This window comes from Embiotoca jacksoni, unplaced genomic scaffold (genome assembly GCF_022577435.1).
Source record: "Embiotoca jacksoni isolate LCO1_2020_lvr unplaced genomic scaffold, fEmbJac1.0.p SCAF_71, whole genome shotgun sequence".
Lineage (NCBI taxonomy): Eukaryota > Metazoa > Chordata > Actinopteri > Embiotocidae > Embiotoca > Embiotoca jacksoni.
In genome coordinates this window covers 1123549-1151233 of record NW_027185427.1, presented here as the reverse complement: position 1 = coordinate 1151233, position 27685 = coordinate 1123549, and the positions used below count along the sequence as shown (strand labels likewise).

The 27685-nt window shown below is 44.0% G+C and overlaps 1 protein-coding gene across 1 annotated transcript; it reads left to right on the top strand.

The window, feature by feature from the left end:
• LOC138215234 (serine/threonine-protein kinase BRSK2-like) lies at positions 1–27685 on the top strand. The gene is given in 21 exon segments (XM_069177289.1): positions 1–1532; positions 1927–2021; positions 4802–4887; positions 5125–5265; positions 6301–6417; positions 6927–6960; positions 7180–7248; positions 10209–10355; positions 13571–13602; positions 14851–14884; positions 14886–15016; positions 16598–16695; positions 16876–17026; positions 17143–17203; positions 18565–18841; positions 19149–19197; positions 19647–19770; positions 19854–19955; positions 20676–20784; positions 23078–23167; positions 23263–27685. Coding segments are annotated over 21 exon segments (2259 nt in total). The 5' UTR covers positions 1–1444; the 3' UTR covers positions 23487–27685.

Genomic DNA, 27685 nt, shown 5'->3' with positions numbered 1-27685 from the left:
AGGAGAAGGGAGCTGGAGAGAGGAAGGAGGAGTATGAGAGGTGGGGGGAAAGAAAAAAAAAAAGAAACGGGGATATTACGGGCAGCAGCGGAGCGGAGGAGGACATCCCGGCACTGACGAACACTCCAACTTCTCACCAGCGCGGAGATCATCGAGCCAGAAGCGTTTCGTCGCCGCTGGTATTTGTGCAGGAGGCTGCAGCCTCGCGCCGGCTGCGGGAGGAGATGCGGTGATATCATGATCACAGCCGGCCAGGGAGACAGAAACGGAGACAGAGAGGAAGAGAGGGAGGGAGGGAGGCAGAGGGAACACGGGGAGAGGAGAGGCGGCTACCATCAGGCCAACTGAGGATGCTTGTTGTTTCTAGAGACCGGATTAGTCACCGGGCCGAGCGCTGATCCTCCTCCGGCACCGAGTGCGCGTCTCTCCGCTGCAGCTGTCCCGACCGAGGGCTCGCTTCGCCCGTCTGGCCCGGTCTGGCCCGAGGCTGTCTGCCTTTTGGATGCTCTCCCCCCTCTTCCTCTATTTCCTGATGCAGGGCCGGGGAGGGGGTGAGCCAAAGTGTGCACCGGATATTGGAAAACCCATTCTTCTTGCTGATGCTGTTGTGATAATAGATTATTATCTGGACACCGCCGCATCTGCAGAGAAAGGCACATCCTGACCAAACGAGGCCTGGTTTTGACAAGAAGAGGGAATGTATGAGCTCGGGAGGATTATGAAAATCCATTTTTGGACGGCAGTCGCGGCTGAACGGGGGTCCCTGATATCGATCTGAGAATGGATTCAATCAGGGCATTCTGACTTGGGATATTTGAGACTGCTCCTACAGAAATCAATCTGTGGCAAATGTAGCCTTCCTGTCTGGGTCTGAATGAGATTTTACTTTACTGCTCCACTTTTGGCCAGCTGCATAAGCTATAGGATCAAATCAGCTTTAAACTACTGTTATTTATAGCAGGGGTGGGTTGGATGTGAATATTCACTCTCATCACCTGCACCGGCCAAACCTCAACCTCTCTCTGAGCTTTTACTTCCCTCTGACTGATGCTGCTTTCTGTACTGAGGTAAAAAAAAAAAAAAAAAAAAAAAAGAAAGACTGAGGAAGACTTTTATTTAAGACCTCACTGAGTGGAAACTGGGCCGGGTCTCACTCTCAGCACGGACCTGACCGCATGACAAACAAGTGCATGGGAGTAGCCTGTAGGGCCCGGCTTTAGATCACGACCAGTCCTCCTCTCCTCTCCTCTCCTCTCCTCTCCTCTCCTCTCCTCTCCTCTCCTCTCCTCTCCTCTCCTCTCCTCTCTTCTCCTCCTCTTCCTCTTCCTCTTCCTCTCCTCCGCCGTATAGTTGCCTGTGATGTGCATTACAGCATTAAGCACGGAGCAGGACGCGCTACCTTGATCTACCTTATATCAGGAATAAAAAATTAATCTGTGGAAGGATGAGCAGCAAGGAGCTGACGGTGACCCAGTCCAGCCAGTATGTGGGGCCCTACCGGCTGGAGAAGACCCTCGGGAAGGGACAGACAGGTAGGACCCCCTTAAATTACCTCCAGTCTTACAGGAAGGCAGACAGAGTGTCAGTTGCATCAGTGGATTCTCCACCCAGTCCTAAAATCACTTTAACATTGATATGAAATTCAGAGCTTGTGGTTTTAATCCTTAGTCATTCTTTAATTCTTCTTATCTTCCATGTTTTATTCTCCTACATCCGTCTTTTAGGGTCTCTAAAGATATACTGTGAATTTGTTTTGCAGCAGGCCTTTAAATATATATTCCAATCAATCTCTTTTTTGAGCTGAGTTTGAGACAATGTCAGTAAATCTTGTTGAATTATTTATGACATCCCTTCCTTCCTGTTTTCACGCTGCATTATGATTGGTGATATTCACACACTTTCTTCCTCTCTCTGTGTGCCTCTCAGGACTGGTGAAGTTGGGTGTCCACTGCATCACGGGGCAGAAGGTGGCCATCAAGATCGTCAACAGAGAGAAACTCTCCGAGTCCGTTCTCATGAAGGTATAGGAGGATTTGTCTCCTGCTCTCACTAACCTGTGTTGAATCTGCTGCTTCTGTTGTCACTCTGCTGTCATATGGAGCTCAAGTCATGTCAGCCTGCACTCTGCACTCTGCAGAAATAGAAACAGAAAAGGAGTCTTTATTTCCTCCAAGAGAAGCCCGTCCGTGTGTTGTAACTCGGAGCTGCGGAGTGTGTGGGCACTGCTTCTTTCCACTGAACAATAGGGATGATTTCATTCTGCTAATTAAGCCCTCTGATGAAAGCTGCTGCAGCTGAAACACTGGACTGAAATGAAATTTAAATAACTTTTTCATGCTGCCGTTTCTAATGTGGCTGATTGCTTTGCAGCTTTGTGCAGTCTGTCTTTTTAAAATACAGCAGGTTGCACAGGGAACACTGAGAGGGGCAGTGTGCTGGTGTCATATAAAACTATCTCAGGATCTGACTTTGTGTTCAATCTTACCAACACCCGGGACCTGTGTCGGCTCAGGCTGCAGCTCAAACACCATAGATTTGTTCCAATCGAATTTGCATGTGTGTTTTTGGTCACATTAATATAACTTAGCGTGGTCTTTCTATAGCCAGATGAGAAATACAGTGACAACTGCCAACAAATGCCAACCATCACCCCCTTAAACATGGCACCGGCCCTTAATGGCCTTGATTCTCATGTTTATATCGCTCATTTGTATTGCTTTGGAAAGGTGCCCATTGCCTACTCTGTGCGCTGGCCATCAGGAACTGCATTGCTGAGCTGCTATCTGTTAGCTTTAGCTCGTTACAGCACATTTAACAACTAGGAACTGAAGTAGCTTTTTTCATTTTCACACTCCAAATGTGGTTTTCCAATTTAAGCTGCAACGATTTGTCTGAATAGCTGATTGACTATTTGGAAAATCAATAACAAATTTTGAGGTACTTTTTAAAATACAAATTTTGGCGTGATTCTCTAATTCCAGCTACTTAAAAATGAACATATTTGGATCTTCTTGATGATTTTTTGATAATTAAATGAATATCTTTTGGTTGTGGACTGTTGGTTGGGACAAAACAAAAATTCAAGGCTGCAACATAATTTACTATTTTGTAACATATAAAAAACCAAACAGCTCATCAATTAATCAAGAAAATAATGAACCAAAATGAAAATAATAATTATTGGCAGCCTTCTTGAATTTGTAGCTTCCTACTGCAGGTTTACAACATGAATCATAATTGTGCAGTTTTTCCCATGTTTTTAATCTCATATTCTTGCAGCATCACAGTCTTCTTATCTTCTACGAACCAAGCAGCTTCAAACGTCCCTGAACCAACACGACTGAAGAGCTCCGTCTGAACTTTACGGCCTGTTTCAGACTTCATGTTTCAGCCCTGAAGCCCGTTTAAAGCTCAGTGAGAATGATCTGAATTTACTGTCCAACCCTCCATGTGGAGAGAAAATCGATGGCGTGCGTCAGTCTCTGCCATGTGTGAGATGCTTTAGTAGGTCGTGCTCTGGACAGCTGCTGCGACTGAAACGAGACACAGTTTGATAGACTTCTTTTAAATAACGTGATTCATTTTAAAGGACAGGTCTGGATGTTTTCAAAACCAGAGTAATTCAATACAATTCCAGAGGACGACACAGTGATCGGCGGCTCTGATCTTTTCTCGCTCGTTCACACGTGGAGTGACCTCGTCCCAGTAAATCTCACATAAACGCAGAGAACAGAAAATATGCAAAAAATGTGTACAAAAATGTATCCGAAGCTTATTGGAGGTTGTCCTGCTGCTGTCCAGGAAACACAAAGACTGGAGTTAACCACATTATTTTAACTTTGGACAAGACATGATTTGGAACAGGAACTCCTCACGGCTGGTGATGTGGGGAGAAATGGTTTCAGCGTCCGGGTACTATTTCAATATGGGAATGTGAGGATTGTATTCAGCTCAGAAAACAATCTTTTCATTGAACAATTGTTTTTTAGTTCAGAAACTCCTCGTGCATCAGTGTTACACGTTTAACTAAAAGACATTTGGTTGTCCAACAGAAAAAGTCAAAAAATGTTGCAGTTGCTTTTGCACCAGATTATTTTCACAACTCACTGGTCTGCAGATTCATGCGTCGTGTTGAGGTTTTATATGCTTTGTTCCAAATGGCGTACTTGTGTACTAACACTCACTATTTTGAGTAGCCATCTTGGCTCTGTAGAGGAAGGGGCGGGACCATAAAGAATTTTCAAATTAAAAGCGTGTGAAGAAGCTGTAGCTGTTCCTGAACACGTGTTTGTTCTTCACTGCTGCTGCTGGACAGAAGAATCAATGTGTTTATTGAGTGTTAAACAGAGGACACAAAAACACACTGAATTCTGGGAAAAATAATTGTTCCTGTCAGTGCAGAGCAGCAGTGTGACGACTGTCTAAAGTACTGCAGCAAAACATTGACATCATTTCACCTTTTAAAGTTGATATGACTAACTTTCTTTCGTCCTTTGTACATTTTAAACAAGCTTCACCATAGATCACAATTAGCTCCTTGTTCCTTATTCCCCCTCTCTGTTCACTCTAGTTTCATATTGTTTCTGCCTTGAAATTAATAAACTGACTGAAGAACTTACAAAAAGGCTTCATACAGACAGTCTGTTCCACAACTCCTTCTTCATATTTGCTTCCTCCCTCCCGTGTCTCAAAGAATATTTACCTTCTTCTTCTGACTGACATTTCCATCTCCATCATTTTTAACCTGCTCTTTCCTCTTTTAACCTTTTCTCCACGTCGCTGCATCCCTCTGTCTGTGCAGGTGGAGAGAGAAATAGCAATTCTTAAACTAATAGAGCACCCTCACGTTCTCAAGCTGCATGATGTCTATGAGAATAACAAGTACTTGTGAGTATCTTTGGATCTTTCTGCTGACTTGAAATAAAATAAAAAATAAAAAAAATTTAAATTCTCCCGCTACTTCTCTTGAATCTTGAATTAGAAAAGGAAAGTCAAACAAACCTGAGATAAATGACCAAATAGAACGAAAGCTGTTGCTGTATTTGACTTGTGTGCATGAACTTTGACAGCAGCTTTATTTCTACATGTTTGTGTTTGTTTTAATTTGACCCTTCTGTCTCGCAGGTACCTGGTGTTGGAGCATGTGTCTGGCGGGGAGTTATTTGACTACCTGGTGAAGAAGGGCAGGTTGACCCCCAAAGAGGCCAGGAAGTTCTTCAGGCAGATCATCTCCGCCCTCGACTTCTGCCACAGTCACTCCATATGGTCCGTGATTTTTGTTTTATCTTCTGCCTATTTTATCTTCTTCTATCTTGATTTTGACTGTAGAATATTTTTCTGTAAAATCCTCATAACCTGTAAATAATTCTTAGTTTCTCAATCTCCTTCTTGGATTATCATATTAGTGGAGTTGTTCAAACCTTGAAGACTTGGAAAACAACATTCAGATCATTTACAAAAGTAAAAGTATGTAAAAATACTCCAGTCCAAGCAAAAGTTCTGCACACAAAACCTCCAAAATCCTAAATTATTATCACTTAAAAGTTCTAAATGTATCAAAAGTAAAAGTATTCACTTTGCAGATGAAGGACTTTGTGTGTCAGATGGGTTTTTATAAATAAATACATTACATTGTGAAGCAGTATTTTACTGTTGTATCTTGTTGAGGTGCAGCTTGATCTAACTAGTCTGTATTTAAGCAGGTAAATTAGGCCAGTGTAGCTGAAAACCATTAATATCTAACTGTACGTCGTATTTTATAAGATCATCATGTTTTCCTAATGTAAAATCATCTTCTCTAGTGACTACGAACTGCATCAGTCAGGTAGATGTAGTGGAGTAAAACATCTACTTTCCTGTAACTATGAAATTTAAAAGGGAAATGAAATTAAGTAAAGAGCCTTAAATTGTTCAGTAAGTGTAGTCTGTGAACCCACGTTTCATATTTACTGAAAGTCTTTAATCCAACAGACCACAGCAACCTTATGTAATAATACAAAATGTGTATCATCAGCATAAATCATTCATGCCAGAACAAAATCCTACAGAACTGAAGCCGGTTGGCTGTCAGAACCACAACAGTCCTGCAGCTGTTTTCTGTTCAGGATCAACAACTTTTAATAAACACTTTGTAGAAATGCTCACATGTCATGTAGAAATCAATGAAACAAATAAGTTTAGATTTCTGTTTACGGTGTGGAAAAATGACTTTAGTGTTTTACTGTGTGTGTGTGTGTGTGTGTGTGTGTGTGTGTGTGTGTGTGTGTGTGTGTGTGTGTGTGTGTGTGTGTGTGTGTTCAGTCACAGAGACCTGAAGCCAGAGAATCTTCTCCTGGATGAGAAGAACAACATCAGGATAGCAGACTTCGGCATGGCCTCGCTGCAGGTCGGGGACAGTCTGCTGGAGACCAGCTGTGGGTGAGTCGCTGGGTTAAGAGCTTCTGTTGAGGGAGAATTATTTTATTCGACTTAATTGTTATTTCATTATCGATTATATGTATGGTGATAATTTAAATGTTACAATGTTCCACCAAATGCACCTAGAAGTGATATTTATAATTAGTATTTTGATAAAGTATTTAATCTGTGGATAAAACTGTGTGACATACACAGAGTGTGCCGACCATCAGGAACGTCCGCTCAGTGCTCGATAGTTCTTTTAAATAATTGATAGCAGTGTTTATTAAAAGCTGAGACATTTTGAGACCATCTGCCCATCAGGAGGAGGAATGTGGATTGAACAGATAAAATTAGTGAGAGATTGAAGCTTTCAGCAGGATTCTCCTCTTCAGTCTATTCCCTGGATTCACACTCAGGCTGTGGTGTTGTTTTTTTTACATAAATCAGCAGTCTGTTCAAACACTGTGCTTCCTGAATCTGTGTGTATGTTTTTGATCACATCATTACTTCCTTTTCCTTCCTCACAGATCTCCTCATTATGCATGCCCAGAGGTCATAAGGGTAAGTTACCTCACTCGTGTTTATGCACATTGTGTGTGTGTGCAAGTGTGTGTGTGTGTGTGTGTGTGTGTGTGTGTGTGTGTGTGTGTGTGTGTGTGTGTGTGTGTGCGTGCGAGTGTGTGTGTGTGTGTGTGTGTGTGTGAGAGAGAGAGAGAGTGTGTGTGTGTGTGTGTGTGTGTGTGTGTGTGTGTCTAATGTCACCCCGTCTTTGTGTTTCAGGGGGAGAAGTACGACGGTCGCAGGGCAGATGTTTGGAGTTGTGGAGTCATCCTCTTCGCTCTTCTTGTGGTAAGACCATCTTCTCTGCTTCACGTCTTTTTATTTCACTTTATTTTATTATCTTCTGTTTTTTATTTCTTTTGTCAGTTTCACATTTCTACAATTTATCTAAAGTAAAACAATAATCACATTGAACCCCAGGCCGGACTGAGAGGGACCCTGTGGAGCTTTTGGCCACTAGGGGTGCTGCTCTACTAACAGCAGCAAGGACACGAGAGCATTAGATGACTACTGACAGCTATTTGGTCAAAAGACAAAGAAATGAAAAATTAAGATTTTGATTTCGGCAGCAGATGTGAAATCAGGAGATCCCAAATATTACTCCCGTTCATCCTGAGTGGAATATTCAATTCAACCTCATCATGAGCTACCAAATATCATGAGAATCCATCTGATACCGAATCGGAGGCAGAGTACCTTCAGCTACAGTATGTTTACTGGAAAACGTTTTTTGATTAACTGACCGCAGACGATGAATATTTCCGTCTGCCGTTAAAATCCCATTTATTCTTTCCTCTCTCGTCCTCTCTCGCCCTCTCTCGCCCTCTCTCGTCCTCTCTCGCCCTCTCTCGCCCTCTCTTGTCCTCGTCCTCTCATCCTCTCTTGTCTTCTCTTGTCCTCGTCCTCTCATCCTCTCTCGTCCTCTCTCATTCTCGTCCTCTCATCCTCTCTCGTCCTCTCTTGTCCTCGTCCTCTCATCCACTCTCGTCCTCTCTCGCCCTCTCTCATCCTCTCTTGTCCTCGTCCTCTCATCCTCTTTCATCCTCTCTCGTCCTCTCTCATCCTCTCTCGTCCTCTCTCGTCCTCTCTTGTCCTCGTCCTCTCATCCACTCTCGTCCTCTCTCGCCCTCTCTCATCCTCTCTTGTCCTCGTCCTCTCATCCTCTCTCATCCTCTCTCATCCTCTCTCGTCCTCTCTCATCCTCTCTCGTCCTCTCTCGCCCTCTCTCATCCTCTCTTGTCCTCGTCCTCTCATCCTCTCTCGTCCTCTCTTGTCCTCGTCCTCTCATCCTCTCTCATCCTCTCATCCTCTCTCATCCTCTCTTGTCCTCGTCCTCTCATCCTCTCTCGTCCTCTCTTGTCCTCGTCCTCTCATCCTCTCTCGTCCTCTCTTGTCCTCGTCCTCTCATCCTCTCTCGTCCTCTCTCATCCTCTCTCGTCCTCTCTCGCCCTCTCTCGTCTTCTCTTGTGCTCGTCCTCTCATCCTCTCTCGTCCTCTCTTGTCCTCGTCCTCTCATCCTCTCTCGTCCTCTCTTGTCCTCGTCCTCTCATCCTCTCTCATCCTCTCTCATCCTCTCTCGTCCTCTCTCGCCCTCTCTCATCCTCTTTTGTCCTCGTCCTCTCATCCTCTCTCGTCTTCTCTTGTCCTCTCATCCTCTCTCGTCCTCTCTTGTCCTCGTCCTCTCATCCTCTCTCATCCTCTCATCCTCTCTCATCCTCTCTCGTCCTCTCTCATCCTCTCTCGTCCTCTCATCCTCTCTCGTCCTCTCTCATCCTCGTCCTCTCATCCTCTCTCGTCCTCTCTTGTCCTCGTCCTCTCATCCTCTCTCATCCTCTCATCCTCTCTCATCCTCTCTCGTCCTCTCTCATCCTCTCTCGTCCTCTCTCATCCTCTCTCGTCCTCTCTCGCCCTCTCTCATCCTCTCTTGTCCTCGTCCTCTCATCCTCTCTTGTCCTCTCTTGTCCTCGTCCTCTCATCCTCTCTCGTCCTCTCTTGTCCTCGTCCTCTCATCCTCTCTCATCCTCTCATCCTCTCTCATCCTCTCTTGTCCTCGTCCTCTCATCCTCTCTCGTCCTCTCTTGTCCTCGTCCTCTCATCCTCTCTCGTCCTCTCTCATCCTCTCTCGTCCTCTCTCGCCCTCTCTCGTCTTCTCTTGTGCTCGTCCTCTCATCCTCTCTCGTCCTCTTTCATCCTCGTCCTCTCATCCTCTCTTGTCCTCTCTTGTCCTCGTCCTCTCATCCTCTCTCGTCCTCTCTTGTCCTCGTCCTCTCATCCTCTCTCATCCTCTCATCCTCTCTCATCCTCTCTCGTCCTCTCTCATCCTCTCTCGTCCTCTCATCCTCTCTCGTCCTCTCTCATCCTCGTCCTCTCATCCTCTCTCGTCCTCTCTTGTCCTCGTCCTCTCATCCTCTCTCATCCTCTCATCCTCTCTCGTCCTCTCTCGCCCTCTCTCATCCTCTCTTGTCCTCGTCCTCTCATCCTCTCTCGTCCTCTCTTGTCCTCGTCCTCTCATCCTCTCTCGTCCTCTCTTGTCCTCGTCCTCTCATCTTCTCTCATCCTCTCATCCTCTCTCATCCTCTCTCATCCTCTCTCGTCCTCTCATCCGCTCTCGTCCTCTCTTGTCCTCGTCCTCTCATCCTCTCTCGTCCTCTCTTGCCCTCGTCCTCTCATCCTCTCTCATCCTCTCATCCTCTCTCATCCTCTCTTGTCCTCGTCCTCTCATCCTCTCTCGTCCTCTCTTGTCCTCGTCCTCTCATCCTCTCTCGTCCTCTCTCATCCTCTCTCGTCCTCTCTCGCCCTCTCTCGTCTTCTCTTGTGCTCGTCCTCTCATCCTCTCTCGTCCTCTCTCATCCTCGTCCTCTCATCCTCTCTCGTCCTCTCTTATCCTCGTCCTCTCATCCTCTCTCGTCCTCTCTTGTCCTCGTCCTCTCATCCTCTCTCATCCTCTCATCCTCTCTCATCCTCTCTTGTCCTCGTCCTCTCATCCTCTCTCGTCCTCTCTTGTCCTCGTCCTCTCATCCTCTCTCATCCTCTCATCCTCTCTCATCCTCTCTCATCCTCTCTCGTCCTCTCTTGTCCTCGTCCTCTCATCCTCTCTCATCCTCTCATCCTCTCTCATCCTCTCTCGTCCTCTCTCATCCTCTCTCGTCCTCTCTCGCCCTCTCTCATCCTCTCTTGTCCTCGTCCTCTCATCCTCTCTCGTCCTCTCTCGTCCTCGTCCTCTCTTGCCCTCTCTCGCCCTTTCCCAGGGTGCCTTGCCCTTCGATCACGACAACCTGCGGCAGCTCCTGGAGAAGGTGAAGAGCGGAGTGTTCCACATGCCTCACTTCATACCTCCAGACTGCCAAGCTTTGCTGAAAGGAATGATAGAGGTCAACCCTGACAAGAGACTCACGGTAAGGAAGGAGAGGTCATGTGTGTGTGTGTGTGTGTGTGTGTGTGTGTGTGTGTGTGTGTGTGTGTGTGTGTGTGTGTGTGTTTGTTAGACACTGTGTCTCGTTCTACAAGCCTCTTCTCTTGTCTGGATAAAAGTAAAATATTCAGATTGAAATATGAACTTCTTTATTTCTTGTCTTCTACACGGATCATCTCATGACAACACTCTTTATAGGCTTCTCCTTCTACAAATTGAAGCACTTGGACCTCATGTTAGCTGGATTAACGAATTATCTCCAGCAGATCAAATCTGTCAGTGACGACAAGCCTGTTTTCATCATCCTCTGCTTAAAAAACAAAGACAATCTGTTACAAACAAATCACTAATCATCTTAATAATAAATGTGCCCCGGGTATCGTTGTTAACTCCGTCTAAACGGACAGCTTGACAGGTGCAGCAACATCAGACCGATGAACGTTTAAACGTGTGGAAGGGAGGAAAAGAAAAGACGCAGCTCCGGGCTTCGCTTTTTAGATGTGACAGAAATAAGAAGTGACACAAGACCTCAGAGGAAGGACGAAGGAGAGGAAAGGAGGAGAGGAAAGGAGGAGAGCAGCGGGAGGAGCTGGAGGTGCTGCTGGGAGGCAGAGGAGTCACACAGGACAGGACTTTATTTCAGCTCTCAAAGGCAAACAGCTGATTCTCATTAAGAGGAGGAGCTTGTAGAAACAGGTTCAGGGCGAACGAAGGGATGCAGGGCACGAGAGTAGATGATGCAACCAGGACGGACTGCAGAGGGACGTCATCGTGGAGGATGAGGACACTGAGGGTGAATAAAGGAAGCACTCTGTTCACCTAAAGGCCAGATTTACATCCTGGAAGCATTTACTGCAGAGTGAAAGAGAGAGAGAGAGGGAGAGGGAGGGAGTGAGAGAGAGCGAGAGAGAGTGATTGATGGTGAGAGAGAGTGAGAGTGGGTGAGAGAGTGAGTGAGTGAGAGAGAGAGAGAGTGAGTGAGGGTGACAGAGAGAGAGTGAGAGATATAGTGAGTGAGAGAGAGGGAGTGAAAGAGAGAGATAGGGTGAGTGAGAGTGAGAGAGAGTGAGTGAGAGAGACTGAGAGAGAGAGTGAGTGAGTGAGGGCAGCAGGAGGAAGTTCCTCTGCACTCAAGTAGGATTGTCCAGGTAGGATTATCCAGGTAGGATATCCAGGTAGTATATCCAGATAGGATTATCCAGGTAGGATTATCCAGGTAGGATATCCAGGTAGGATTATCCAGGTAGGATTATCCAGGTAGGATTATCCAGGTAGTATATCCAGATAGGATTATCCAGGTAGGATTATCCAGGTAGGATATCCAGGTAGGATTATCCAGGTAGGATTATCCAGGTAGTATATCCAGATAGGATTATCCAGGTAGGATTATCCAGATAGGATTATCCAGGTAGGATTATCCAGGTAGTATATCCAGATAGGATTATCCAGGTAGGATATCCAGATAGGATTATCCAGGTAGGATATCCAGGTAGGATTATCCAGGTAGGATTATCCAGGTAGGATTATCCAGGTAGGATTATCCAGGTAGGATATCCAGGTAGGATTATCCAGGTAGTATATCCAGATAGGATTATCCAGGTAGGATTATCCAGGTAGTATATCCAGATAGGATTATCCAGGTAGGATTATCCAGGTAGTATATCCAGGTAGGATTATCCAGGTAGTATATCCAGATAGGATTATCCAGGTAGGATATCCAGGTAGGATTATCCAGGTAGGATTATCCAGGTAGGATTATCCAGGTAGGATTATCCAGGTAGGATATCCAGGTAGGATTATCCAGGTAGGATTATCCAGGTAGTATATCCAGATAGGATTATCCAGGTAGGATTATCCAGGTAGTATATCCAGATAGGATTATCCAGGTAGGATTATCCAGGTAGTATATCCAGGTAGGATATCCAGGTAGGATTATCCAGGTAGTATATCCAGATAGGATTATCCAGGTAGGATTATCCAGGTAGTATATCCAGGTAGGATTATCCAGGTAGTATATCCAGGTAGGATATCCAGGTAGGACATCCAGGTAGGATTATCCAGGTAGGATTATCCAGGTAGGATATCCAGGTAGGATTATCCAGGTAGGATTATCCAGGTAGGATTATCCAGGTAGTATATCCAGATAGGATTATCCAGGTAGGATTATCCAGGTAGTATATCCAGATAGGATTATCCAGGTAGGATTATCCAGGTAGTATATCCAGGTAGGATATCCAGGTAGGATTATCCAGGTAGTATATCCAGGTAGGATTATCCAGGTAGTATATCCAGATAGGATTATCCAGGTAGGATTATCCAGGTAGGATATCCAGGTAGAATTATCCAGGTAGTATATCCAGGTAGGATTATCCAGGTAGTATATCCAGGTAGGATTATCCAGGTAGTATATCCAGGTAGGATTATCCAGGTAGGATATCCAGGTAGGATTATCCAGGTAGGATTATCCAGGTAGGATTATCCAGGTAGTATATCCAGGTAGGATTATCCAGGTAGGATAAAGCCTTGACGTGGGGTGGAAGTGAATGAAGAGGCAGAAAGACGGGGACCACGGTGATAATGTGTTTCACAGGAGGCTGTAAAATAAAGACGGAGGAATAAAAGTGTGATCGGTTCGTCACGGAGCTCCAACAGAGCAGATTTAATCAAAGCTGTAAGTTGGTCTGACGAGCTGTTGATTAATGGAGCCTGAAACCAGGTCAGACTGTCTCCCTCTCTCGCTGTCTGTCTGCTAGCTGCCTCCATGGAAACCACCCACTGCACGAGGAGAGACATTTCACACCGGCATATCGGTAGTTAGCATTTAGAGATAAACCCACACATCTTCAATATTTCATCATATATCAGTGAGTCTCCTCTCTGCACAACTTTTGAGTCAGATGCAGATCTCTCGCAGCATGCAGCTGCTCCTCGTTTCCTCTCTGCTGATGTAGAAATAAAGGGTTCACAGCAGGCACACACATTTTTTTTTTTTACATGCTTGCAGAACTGCAGCTGCTCCATTAGTCCGACCCCAAGAGATGCTCTGCAGTCCTAATGCAGAGTCCGATGTACGAGGCAGGTCGAGAGTCTACACACAGATCAGTGTGCAGACGGGTTCACACGTTACTGTGATTACTGTTGTGAAACCAGTCGTGAAAACAGTTCTTTAATGTTGTCTTGTGTCTGTGTTGATTACAGCTGGAAGCAATACAGAAACACACCTGGTACCAGTAAGTACATTCACTGTTGTTTGTTTGCTTTCGTCTGTCTGGCTTCTTTCACATTTTCCATTCCCTTTTTTAACATTTCATCAGGACCCAAAGATGTTCCAGCTGCCTTCCATGACCCACAAAATAATGGTTTCAAAGCCAGAGTACAAATCTGTATTTCCTCTTGTTAATTTGAACATTTTAACTTTAAATTCAAAGTGAAAAGAACAGAGTGGCTTTAAAAAGTTCCTGTACTTGTGCTAAAGAAAAATGCATCATAGAGTTTCATAAAGAGGAGCTACAATAGACGAGTGAATCCTGTAATCTATTTTGGGATTCATCTTTTCAGTCTCGAGGCACGACAGTGAGAGAACAGAGAGAAATAAAGTCCAAAAGTAGCTCAGAGTCTGAAGCAAAATAAAGCTTTTTAATCAGAGGTTTATTTTTTATTTTCTCTCAGGGTATAAAATAAATGAAGGTAAAAGTGCTTGTTTAAACCTTAAGGCCACCTGCACTGATTTCTGAGTCACAACAGTTTGTGAGATTTCGGTCCCAAGTGGTTATTATCTCTGTTCTGGTGTGCTTAGAGTGTGAACACTAATGTATTTGTACGATAGTGATGGATGGAGCTGTGTTTATGGAACAAGACTCCAATGAAACCCAGAAAGTTAAAGTCTCAGACTCTAAAATCAGCCTGAAATATATTCTCAGTCTGCACCCAGTAAACAAGGACACACTGCAGTGTTTTCCTTTTACAAGATCAGATACGACTTTATAAATCCTGTGGTGGGTAAATTTAGTTGTCACAACGGCTTAAGGATCATTATTATTTCATGTAGGTGATAAAACAATATATTGTTAATTGTAAACTTCCAGGATATATTGTATATTGCACAGAAATTGCACATCAGTGATATGGATTACTTTATGAGTAATGTGCATAGGGTATATATATTATACATTATAGTATATTATAAATGTACAGAAAAAAATAAATATAGTGTAAAATAAAATGTATGAGGTATATATTTGTTTATATACTAACAAGTAGTAGCAATATTCTATTAAATAATATATACACAAGTCTCCGACATCCGACTCCAAAAGTAGTGATGGTGGAAGTGACACATTATGATGTGAAGTGTGTTTTATCTCTATATGGTACCATAATATCACCATTTCAACCTGCATGATGTCGGACCTCCTCGTCTCCCAGTGCTTCCTGTAAACTGTGCTGTAGTTACTCAGTAACGCCTCTCGTCCGGTCAGGGGTGGTCGTAACGAGCCCTGCCCGGAGCAGCCGCCCCCCCCGCCGGGTGTGTGTGAAGAGGATCCTGTCGCTCACCGACCTCGACCCCGACGTCCTGGAAAGCATGTACTCTTTGGGCTGCTTCAGAGACCGGGTCAAACTCACGCAGGACCTAACAAGTGAGGAGTGAGTAAAAAAAAATACCCATCAAAACATTTCACGTCACAATACATGGAGAGAAACTAGAAGAGTTCAGAATTACAAATCAGACTCCTGCCTGTGAGCTTTATTGTACACTGGACAACCATTAGCATGTCAACATGCAGTTGGCTTGCATGCTGAAAAAGAAACTATTGTGGCCATCATGAACTGAAACAACAGAACCGGTTCCTCTTGTGTCTCTCCTCTCTGTGAGTTCCTTTGTCGGCCAAACTGATGTGGATTTATCAACACTGCAGTCCAACAATCAGAAAGCGTTCAGATCACAGCTGCACTCATCAGTGTTTTTTTATTTACTGTGAATCAAATGACTTCATGTGAAAAACCAAACGACCCCGAATTATTACCCAACTCTGCAGTCTTTAGAGCATTTTCATGTATTTCAGCTTTTAGTTTTGGTTGAACTGTTTTGACTGTTTTAACTGAGTTTCACTGCTTTCCTCAACCCTTTAGGCAGCTATTCACATCTCAGCAAAATAGGCTTTAATGAACCAATTTTAAATCGACATGTTCGACCCCACAGAGCAAAAAGTTAGCAACTAGCACAGAGGAGCATTTATCAGCTAAACGGTCTGATGTTTCCCATCAGAAACCAAAAACAGTCAAAAGGAGTGAATGTTGGACTTCAATTTGTCAGGTGGCTAAAAATCATGATTCCAGAAAATGCTCAGATTACTTTGTGTCTGCTGGAGGTGGAAATTAGCAACTGTGTGCTGTTTACTAATTGATCAATGTTGAAGGTGACATCATATCTGTATTCCAGATGTTGTATTTGTGTTCCAGATGTTGTACTTGTGTACTGACACTCATCAGTGTGTTCGCACCGTCAGTACAGAAACATCAGAACACTACAAGTACCAGGATGAAGCACCCAGAACACTTCAAAACAAGAAGTGTGAAACGGTCGCCATCTTGGCTCTGTAGAGGAAGGGGCGGGGCCACCGACGTAAAGGATTTTCAAATTAAAAGCGTGAGGAAGCTGCAGCTGTTCCTGAACACAAAGAGTTTCTTCTCCACTGCTGCTGCTGGACAGAAGAATCAGCGTGTTTATTGAGTGTTAAACAGAGGACACAAAAACACGTTGATTTCTGGGTAAAATAATTAAAGCTGCAGATATTTTGGAGGCTGATGTGTTCACATGATGAGGTCATTTCCTGTCAGTGCAGAGCAGCAGTGTGTGGTTTGAAACAACACTACACAGTACGAGTCAGTGTTGCGTTCACAGTCTGTTTCCTCCGAGTGGTCCAATAATCTACTGCAGCAGATTTAAATTGTTCTACAGTTTACATGGACCATTATTATCATGAACAATAGATAATTTGCTCATTTAATTTGAAACTCAAATGTGGAATATATATTTTATGAAAAGATTACACCCAGAAGTTCATTTAAGAAAAAAGATTTGATTATTTCCCACACAGACCTCCACAATGATGCCAGACATATTTGCGAGGCATTTGTAATTTCTCCAACTTTTCCTGTGTTGACCTGTTTTGTCTTCTGTCTTTCTGACCTTGTGTTTCTGTGTTACTGCTCTTCTCTCTGCAGGGAGAACCAGGAGAAGATGATCTACTACCTTCTGTTGGACAGGAAGGAGCGGTACCCCAGCTGTGAGGACGAGGATCTGCCTCCCAGAAATGACGCTGGTGAGAAGAGTCTCTATTTAACCTTCGAATGATCTAAACAAGGACAAAAAGATAAATTATGACAGCAAATGTTTGTTTTACTTTGAACCGTTCTTTGATTCATTCACTGAAATTATTACCAAAAAATATCCAAAAGTCAGGAGTCTTTTTTAGTTTTCATGAATATTTTTCTCCTTAAAGACCCACCCAGGAAACGAGTGGACTCCCCGATGCTGACGCGTCACGGCCGCTGTCGTCCAGAGAGGAAGAGCCTGGAGGTCCTCAGTGTCACGGACCAGGGGTCTCCCACCCCACCTCGCAGGGCCCTGGACACCAACGCACACAGCCAGAGGTGTGAACTGGTTGAAGCTGTGGGCAGCAGCAACATGAATCTTTGCATGTTGATCCTGAAAGTGTCTTTCATCTGAATGACTCATGTTTTCTGTTGCTCTTTGCTCACTTTAAAAGGTCTCGTTCAGTCAGCGGAGCGTCCACAGGTCTGTCGTCCAGCCCGCTCAGCAGTCCCCGGGTAAGAACGTCTCTCCGTTCGCTCCTTAAAGAGTTAAAGCCGCACATTGAAAGCTCCTCTGGGTGACTTTGCCTCCGTCTTCTGTCACATACAGAAGTAACTGTATTTTTGAATGTTTTTTCTTTGCTGTTCTGAACTTTACATCATGAATGATTACAGTCATTGAAGTGTGCGATTTTGCACATTCATTGGTAAGAGGACAAGTCAAACCTCATCTTACAAGTACTTTTGCTTTTGTTTTTTACAATTTAATACGGCAAAACATGATAGTATATTATACCAGTAGGCAAGTAAAGCGTAGGCTGTGTTCGCCACTTTCTCTACATTAACTCCACAGAAGCCTGTAATTATTCCTGCTTCTGTTTTTAACCAGTTTGAGGTACACTTTGACATTTTAACAAAGGTTGAGTAACAAGATGCTGTTGATATCAACTAGCGTAATATCATATAATAATAAATAATATATTACTTTGCGTAGCTGTAAATAGGTTCAACGGCTGTATTAACTCCTTTTCCAGTAATGTGTGATATAAAAAACTGCAGTCACCTGTTTCCCTGCAGGATTGTGCACATTTGACTGATTTCAGTCTCTTCCATGTGAACACAGAGTCTACTTTATATATTACAGTAAAATATACGTGTTATCAGCAGCGTCACTATATAGATATCAGTTTTGGGGATTGGAAACACAAAAACAAATTTCCTGTGTTGTGACGTTTTTCTCCAATAACGCTCGCTCCGGCTGTCGTTGCAGTCATTCCTCTCCATCATATTGTCACGTTCTCGGTCATGCACGTTCTCATTTCATTGAAACATCATGCAGAAGTCGGTGCGCATGTCCTGACATGAACAAAGGGACGACAAGACACATAATTATACAACTCCATCTTCTGTTTGGTGCCTCTAACCGAGTGTTGTTGACGAATCCTGTCCGTGAGTCATATTTCATCATCATTGCTTCCTCTCTCATCTTTCCATCCCTCTTTCCCTCCTTTTCTCTCCATCTTTCTCTGTCTGCTCATCAGAGCCCGGTCTTCACTTTCAGCCAATCAGAGGTCACTTCCACCTCCGCTTCCTCCTCCAAAGACCCCAAACCAGGAAGTGCCACCACCCCTCGGCCTCCCCGCCCACCGCCTGACCCAAAAACCCAGACCTTGCCCTCAAAGGGCCCCGCTGACCGGCCCCACCTCCACTCCATGAAGTCCCTTCCTCTCCAGACACCCCGCTCCCCCTCCCCGTCCCCCTCCCCGCTCCTCTCCCCCATCCCACGCTTCTTCAACTTCCCCTCACCGTCTGTCTTCAAGTCCAAGAACGTCCACTCGTCCTCTAACTCCTCTGCCACCCCTCCTCCTGTGTCGCAGGTCACGCCGCAGGGCTCACCGCTGCCCACCCCGCTGGGCACGCCCGTGCACCAAATCCAACACCCTTCCTCCACAACCCCTCCCTCCTCCTCCTCCTCGTCTTCTTCTTCCAGAGCGGACGGAGCCGGTGGGGCCTCGCTGTCGCTGACCCCGCCCTCCAGCCCGGGTGGCAGTGGCGGTCTGGCCGCCTCGAGCTCCGCCCACTGGAGAACGAGGCTGAACTCATTCAAAAACAACCTGCTGGGCTCTCCGCGCTTCCATCGGCGCAAACTGCAAGGTGAGTGCAGACTGAGACACAAACTCGGTCAAGGTTACATCCTGAAATCCGTCCTGCAGCGGAGGGATGAAATGGTTCTCCGTCAGTGTGAACTTCTGTCCACACTTTGAACAATCTGAGTTCTCCGACTGTGCTTTTTAATCCACGATAGAAACCAGCTCGTGTCACTTCCTGTAGGCGTTTCCGTAACGTGTCATTCTGATCAGCTGTAATTAGAGCAATTAAATTAGAGCCTGTCATCCAGATTCACTGCCCTTTTTTTTTTTTTTCCTCTCTCCCTGTCTGTTTTGCTGTTGTTGGTTTTTAGTCCCTACATCAGAGGACATGTCCAGTTTGACTCCGGAGTCCAGTCCAGAGTGAGTATCCAGGTGTCTCATTAAGGGTTACCTTTAATTTGTCTGTGAACTGCTGTTGTACACTTGAGACATTTGATGTTGTCTGACTTTTTTTTAAACTATTAATGGCAATATGGTTTCATGAGCTACAACCAAACCTCACATTGTTTGACACAACTTTTGGTTTACCTGATAAGACTGAGCTGTGAATTCCTCTTTTGACAAGAATTCACAGTATAAAATGGGCGGTTATACCATTTTATTGCATGTGTCCTGTTTGTGTTGGTGGTCTAACTTTGTTGCAGCTGTGCAGCATTTAAGTAATTCATGTCTATTTTTAGTCAATCCATTGTGACATATTCTACTGTTAGTGCTCATAGACTCACAATCATTTTGTGCAATTATTAATTTGAATCTATGAAATGTTTGACTGAAACTGATCTGTCACATGTGCAATCGTGTACTTACAGACTTGCGAAGAGGTCGTGGTTCGGTAACTTCATCAGCCTGGAGAAAGAGGAGCAGATCTTTGTGTTGATCCGAGACAAGCCGCTCAGCTCCATCAAGGCTGACATCGTCCACGCCTTCCTCTCCGTGAGTACGATCGAGCCCAGAAAAGGCCCGTTTAAGACCCGATCCTCCTCACAGAGCACCGTCCTCCTGTCTTTCCTCTGCAGATCCCGACCCTCAGCCACAGTGTGGTTTCTCAGAACAGTTTCCGTGCAGAGTACAAGTCCTCCGGCGGCCCGTCCGTCTTCCAGAAGCCCGTCAAGTTCCAGGTACGATTTCCTTTTCTTACTTCTGATAGAAGTTTTTTTTTTATCAAATTCTAGTCAGCATCTTCTCTGAGTTTTTCATTCATTGTAAGCATCATGTAAATGTAGTTTCAGTAAAGTTGCTTTTGCTGAATGTCTCTGGGTTATTTTTTTGTCTTTGTTTAGCACAAATTTAAATTTGAAGCTGCAGGGAACCCAAAAATGTATCAAGAACTCATAAATCTTTTGTGATAATCATTAAAATATAATTTTTAAACAGGTTGGGGTTGTAATAAATATTGTTACACCGTTTATACAAAAAAATATAGTGCAAGAAGTAAAAATATACTTTGATGTATTTGTATGAAAAGAAATTTGGTTTTGTGCCTTATTTAATGAAAATCAATGAATGCCTGAAAATCCCTGGAAAAAAATGTATAATTCAAAGTATGAGATAGTGATGAAATCCCCGCATCAGCACTTTCAGCTGTTTATTTTTTTCAGCATGTCTTTACATGATGCTGTATATAGATCAGGTTATGTTACAATCAGTAAAACATGGCCAGTATATCCATAGATGAATAGATAAACCTGTAACCATGGTAATGAGCTTCATTCTTGAGGCTGCCGTGTGTAGACTATGAACATTTGCAACAACAAACAGGAAGTCGTGCCAACACGGTATTTTAAAAATAGGCTGTAACGACGCGGAGGCTTTTCATTGGTCCTTTTTTCTGCCTGCAGGTGGACATCGGTTTCTCTGAGGGAGAGAGGGAGAGAGAGAGGGAACGGGCGGAGCGAGAAGGAAGAAGAGAGATGGGCATCTACAGTGTGACCTTCACTTTGATAGCAGGTAGGAGACGGAGACAGAGAGACAGCCTGAGCTGGAGACACTTTCAGAAGCCAGATATCATCAAACAGAAGTACATGAATGTGATGTGGGAGGTTTTTGTGTTGTTTTTACATTTTAGGCTAAAACCTGGTTAAACAAGGCACATTTAGCACACGTGCAGTCTGTGGGTACAACATCTTTTATGGCCTGTATGTATATGTGGCGTGTATTAGTTCTATTGTAGACCGGTGACCCTCTCCAGGTGCCTGTCTCCGGCCCATGATGAGCAACGACAGGCTCAGGCCTCCAGCAACTTTGCACAGTAGAAAATGGATGAACTGGAATTGCTTTCAACAACCAGGATTTCCATCTCTAAGCACTAAAAAAAAAATCTAACTGCATTTTCTTGCACGAACGATCACACTCAGTGCTTAAAACATTGGTAAATGCATTCCTTGAGACTGTTTCACAATAAAAGCCCAACATTTGAGCCCTTTAAGGTGAATTATTGGGTTTTTATGAACAGAAACTTAATAAAGCTCTGATACGATATTAGGAGAGTGAACAGTAAACACTGAGGCTGATATTAATAAAATGAAATCATCCTGGATTATTTGCTTACATTGTTTTGAGTCAGTCCCTCGTGATGAATTTGACTCCACCACTAACAATTATAACTACAATCAAGAGAGATAATTATTGAATGTAAATACATGAGATGATTAGAAATACTATGAAAAAAAATTGGCTTTGACATCATGAAAAAATTATATTATAATTTGACAGCATCTGTGGAGGCCCAAAGGAGGGGGGGATGGAAAGTTATGCTGATGCAGCAGATCTATCAGGCAATGAAAACACATCTGAGGTGGAACATCTGGATGATGACAGTTTATTATTTGTGGCACTTTTTTTGGTCGACAAATAAGTCAGTATGTGAGAACTGAAGAAGTCTCTTGGATGAGAGATGAATCGTCTTCAAGCATCTTGATTTCACCTCAACCATGATCTGGTTCACTAACTGGGTACAGACCAAACGCAGACAATATTTCATCTTTAGCAGCTGTTCAATTCCTTTCCAGACACGTCACATGTTCAACTCCCCGGGAGCAGACATTATCTCATATTGTTCCAGCTATAACATTTAAAAAAATATATGTTCTCTACAGAGACTTAAATAGTCCCCCACCATCTTCCTTTGAAGATTTGTCAAATTTAAAGCTGGATATTATATTATAGTATATAGTATAGTATAGTATTATAGTAGCTATAATTAATAGTTTCATTTTAATCATGCACTATATCCTTACTTGTATGTGAAGGATGTCACTCATCACTCCTTATAGTATTTTCCAACATCTCTCTGGAGTGCTTTACCGTCTTTTAGCTCATTGTTTTGGTTTTTCAGGCCAGAACTTTACTGTAGTGTTTCACTGTCACCGCTCTGATAGCAGACAGATGTGCAAACTGTCAACTGTTTTATTCATCAACTTGAAGCATGATAATACTGCATGTTAGTGCTGCGATTGAAGCTCGTTCTACTGCCCCCAAGTGGTCAAAAAAAGGTTGCAGGTTTAAAAAAAATTCTTAAATATATGGAAACCTGAAGTTAACCGTGTGAATCCTGGACTTCAGATTAATTTTCATCTCAGTTTTAGTATGATTTTATAGTTTAGGGATTCTTGGTGAAATGCTTGACTTCTTAAAGGAGCATAAAACTCACATTTCCAGGTCTGTATTTCTTTGTCTTTGCATGATTTATCTTGACCTCTTGACCTTCCACTGGCTCTTTGTGCAGCGCCTCTGTCTCTGTTTTAGTCCGAGTCTCTTTAAGGCCTCCCTTTGCTCTGATTGGTCAGCTTCCTCAAGCTGCTCCCTGACAGACTCTCACTTGTTCGGTGGCTTTGAAAGTAAACAATAGAAGTTGAATTTCACATTTTTGGTCTTTTTCTCGACTCAAAATGTGAACTTCTTCCACACATCTGTACGTGTTGAAGCCCAAATCCAAAATATGCTACTGGAAACCATCAAATACGTGAAAACAGATGTCTGTTTGTGGACATGCGTGAACGACCTGACATCAGTTTAACGAGGAAGTAAATGCAGGAATACCGACGAGGCATTCAGACCGTTGTGAAGACGGGGAGCATTTTTACATGCATTCAAATCAGGTTTTGGGACTTTGAGCAGGGCCTGACATCCACCTCGATGCCATAAACGACAGAAACTCACAACAAGTGTCATATATCTCCTCTAAAACGTGAGTTTCAGAGGGAACGCAAATGAGTGACGAGTCGATCCTCTCTCCTCTCAGGTCCCAGTCGCAGATTCAAAAGAGTCGTGGAAACCATTCAAGCTCAGCTCCTGAGCACTCATGATCAGCCTTCTGTGCAGGCACTGGCTGGTGAGTCGCACACACCGACACTCACACCTTCACCTGGTCCTAGTTTCACTGTTTGTCTCACTTCCTTTTCCCTGATTTTACATCTTGTCCCTCAGATGAGAAGAACGGTCAGCTTTCCCGCCAGCCCAGCACTCCTTCCCGCCAGAACTCCCGGCGCTCCGAGAGTGGATCGGATCAGCAGCGGGGCGAGAGGGAACCGGCGGCGGACGGCGGGAGTAGCAGCGGGAGCAGCAGCGGGACCGTTTTACAAAGGCACGGGTCGGGGAAGGACAAGACCAGACTCCTGTCTTCGTCCAACGGGACACAGTCTCACCCCTGAGAAGAATGTTGTGGAGGAGAAGCGAGGCCTTCTTCTCTTCCTCTCCTCAGTCCTCCCCTCAGTTTTTTCCTCCCCTATTTCCTTACTTCCTGCCTTGCTTCATACTTATAGTCCCAAGCAATGGGCGGGAAGACGGGGAAGTTTTTCCTTTCTCGGGATGTGATGGAGAATTTCTCCCGAAATGGCTGATTTGAGCAGAAATGTATATTTGTGGAGACGGGATGAGCTGATGAGCTTCACCCTGGGAGGAGGAGTCTAAGAAAAGGATGTCCATGAAGCCCCACCGCACTGTACAAATACAGGGAAAACTCACCTAGTTCATTCACTCCAACCAATCAAGAAGCACATGACGTTCCCAGCGACCAATCACAAGCATCACATAGAAAACCTCCCGTCAGCTCGGCGGCCGGGACGGAGCTCATCGAGGCGTTCTCATTTATTATTTCCTGAATCAGCAAGTCTCCTCGTCGTCACCTGATGAGTCACATGACAGGAAGCCCGCTCTCCTCTTTTCTCCTCACTTTCCAATTGAAGACGTGTGTTTTCTCCACTTTGTTCAAGTGTATTTTATATACGAATGATTAGCAAAGTTGCTGCTGAGAGTCTGAGAGCAGAGGGAAACCCACGGAGGGAAACCGGAGAATGGATGTGATGTGGGCGATGTGATGTGGCCCTACAAGGTGAATATTACAACAACACGGACATAACTTTTCCTTGAGTGTATGAGAAGCCCCACGATTAATTTCTGAATTACACTGATAAAGCTATGATACCATATTGCCTTTAACGGAGGAGAAAAAGTGGATAGCTAGTTAGAGTTAGCCCCATTTTAAGGACACTAGTCACACCACAGGTAGAAACCCGCACAGGTGAAAAATGGCCGCTGGAAGAGAGGGAGGTGAAGAGAAGAGAGACGAAACCGGCGATGGTTCGTAGCAGGTGTCCGTTCAGGAGCATAAAAAAAAACAAGAAGCTAAATGAAAGTTTAGATTAAGAGTTCTTCGATATAATATTCACACGCCATATACACAATGACTCGTTGCTCACTGCTCTACTTACTGGCTGTGAAGTTAGAACTTCCAAGAAAGATGCGACAAAATCCCTGTTCAGTACTTTTGTTTTTGGTCCTTTTAACACATTATCAGACATAAAGTTCTTGTTTTAAAACCTCTTGGAGGGAGTGGTTGCTTCATTAACTTGCAAGCTCAGCTGATGAAATGATCCCAGCTACAAACATGGACAACACATCACCTCTTCCTCCTCCTCCTCCTCCTCCTTCGGTGGTGACGTCGTTTGCAGCCAAAGCGTGCACATCTTTTACAATATAGTGATGTGAGGAAGGAATCACCTCAGGGTTAGTACAGAGAGGAGGGAGGACTCTTTCAATCTGTTTATGGGCGTGTGAATATTGTAAAAGGATGGCTTGAAAAAAAAAGATCAGAATTTTCACAAAGGAAATGAGGTCATGTTAATATAAGAGAAAGGTGGCTCAAACAGGACGAGCATGTTTCAGTGTTTTAGGGAGCGAAGGCCTTCCTTTGTTCCACGTAGTTACAGAGTAGACGGGGGGGGGTGCCGGGTGGCTCGGCCTCTCGAAAGAGAGACGGGCCGAGGTGAAAAAATAATGTACTTTTCACAGCAGGCAAAACCAGAAAGCTGCAACGAAAGACAAAAAAAAGGAGTCGGTGTGTCTTGTCATGAAGACGCTGCACACAAACGGCCGGGGAAGGAAAAATGAAGCCACAGTTACAGAATGAAATGTGCTTTTTATGGGTTTTTTAACTGTCTTTTCTTTCTTTTCTTTTTTTTACTCTTTTCCAGCCTTTGTGTTGTTGTTGTTGTTGTTGTTTTTTTATGTTTTCATGTTTACCACCAGTGGAACAGAGGGTGGCACCAACCATGTGAATGTCAAAAAACTTTTTGGAAGATATTGCAAGAGTGTAGATATTTTTGTTCCATATATTTATTGAAGATTGCATTTATTTATCTATTTATTTATCTATTAATCCACCATGTATTTGTTGATAATGGGATTTTTTATTTTTTTTTAATGGGGTGGAAAAGCAGGAGATGAGTTTAAAGACGGGGAAATGTCACACAATGTCTGATGCTGCAGAGCTGAAACAGCTTTCCCCGAGGAAAAACTGAAAAGCGACTCTTTCTCCTTTTTTCTTTAACGTTCTGAAAACTGATGCTGCAAAACGACCTTCCAGCTTTATGTTGTGTTTGGATTTTGTTCGTTTATCATCATGTTTGTTACCTTTTCTGATGCTCGACCAAACTTTCAGCCGCAGTGAGACATCCGCTTGGTGTGGAAGACTTTAACCAGCAGTCATTCTCTCTTTCAGGCGTTCCTTCTGTTCTTTCTGTTTTTATTGACACCTTCGGTAAAACACGTCAGGAATGTTACTTCAAAGACGTCTGTGTTCGTGTGTGTGTGTGTGTGTGTGTGTGTGTGTGTGTGTGTGTGTGTGTGTGTGTGTGTGTGTGTGTGTGTGTGTGTGTGAACCAAACACACACACACACTGGCCTTTCAAATTAAGGACATTTTTGATCCGGCCAGCTGTGTGTCTCTGTAGATGGTAATCTTATTATTATTTATTTATTAAGTACAGACTGAAATAAGTTGACAGCTCACCTGGCAGGCGGATTTAGTCCGAGTTCATTTCCTCCTGATGGTTGGCTGCACTTTGTGTTTCCAGCTAGCAAGGAAATATTAAGAAGGGGAACATAGTGAACGTTTGTGGTGTCAGCAGATCTTTGAGAGCATGTTAATGTGCTGAAGATGAGATTCAGCTCAAAGCGCTGCTGAATATTGGACCAGCTAACCGAGCTGAGTCATTCGCTCCCTCCAATGAAACACTCCCAACCAACTTTAAATCCACTCATCACTCAACTGAACGAGGCTGGAAATGCTCTTATCGGCCAATTTCTGTATTTTATTATTTCTTGTGGTCGCATATTGTGCTTCAACAACCCAGAGTTTGTTTATACAAAGGATTAAAATGCAAATGCAAGCAGGAACTTTTCAGAAGTGCATCGTAGTGAAAAGAGGTTTTTGGACAGATTGTAAAGTTTTGGGAACAGCTGGGTCGACGTATTCAAGAAGGAGTTTCAGTCTGTGCTGAGTTTTAAATTGAGATTTCCTGTATGAATGTGTGTGTGTTTATTTGTTTTGTTTGTTTGTTTGTTTGTTTTATTTTGGCTTTCTTTTCCCGTCCCGTGGACACCTGTAGGAGAGTCCAGCAGTGAGTTGCACACATTTGAAAGGTCAGAGGTCACAGAGGTTTGAAATTACACATGCAAAAGAGTGTTAGATCTTTTTTTTTTTAAACGGGAGGTCAAATTCACCTCACGTCCACTTTTAGAAAGACAAAAAAAAGACGGAAGATCTCTGAGAGACGGAGACGAGAGGAAAGACAGAAAGGAATCAAAAGGCTTCTCCAGATTTTGCTCGAACCACTGAAACCCATTCAGAGACACAACAGGACGCTCAGCTCTCCTATTGAAGACATCTCACCCCTCCCTCCCTCATTCCTCCTCCACCCCATCCTCATCCACTTTACATTTTCTACACCCTCCCCCCCCCCCGTCCCCACCACCACCACCACTCCTCCTCTTTGTTCTCCATGCCCATCCTCGTCCTAAAGCACATATCTCACCCCTTATATAATCACTCCCTTGTACACATTTTATACTCTGTATACGTCGGCAGAGCTTGTGTCCATGTCTGTCCGTCTCATTGTATTCCTCCATACGTATGTAGCGCTCACTATGTTTTATCAAGACTGTAGTCACCATACGACTCTTCCTCTCATCATCACTGCTCCTTCTTCTGCAGTTAGAATCGTACACCTATAATCTCCCGTCGACTGCCCCCCTCCCCCTCACCATCCTGTGAGGACGCCCCCCTCCCCCCGCCCCACCCATCATCCAGTGACCCTCCACTCCACACAGTAGAAAAAATACTTCTTTTTTTTTCGCTCTGGAGAAATTCGTTACGTCTGAACATGGTGAAGGGGGGAGGAGGAGGTGAGTAGGGGAGGGTGGGTCGAGGAAACAGCTCACTCCATTAATGACGATGATGACGACGGCTACGACGAAGAGAAATGTCTGTAGTAGAATTACAAAAGAGGAAAAGTGCACTATTATGACAATGATTATTATTGCCTGTGAGAAATACTGACCAATAAACAACA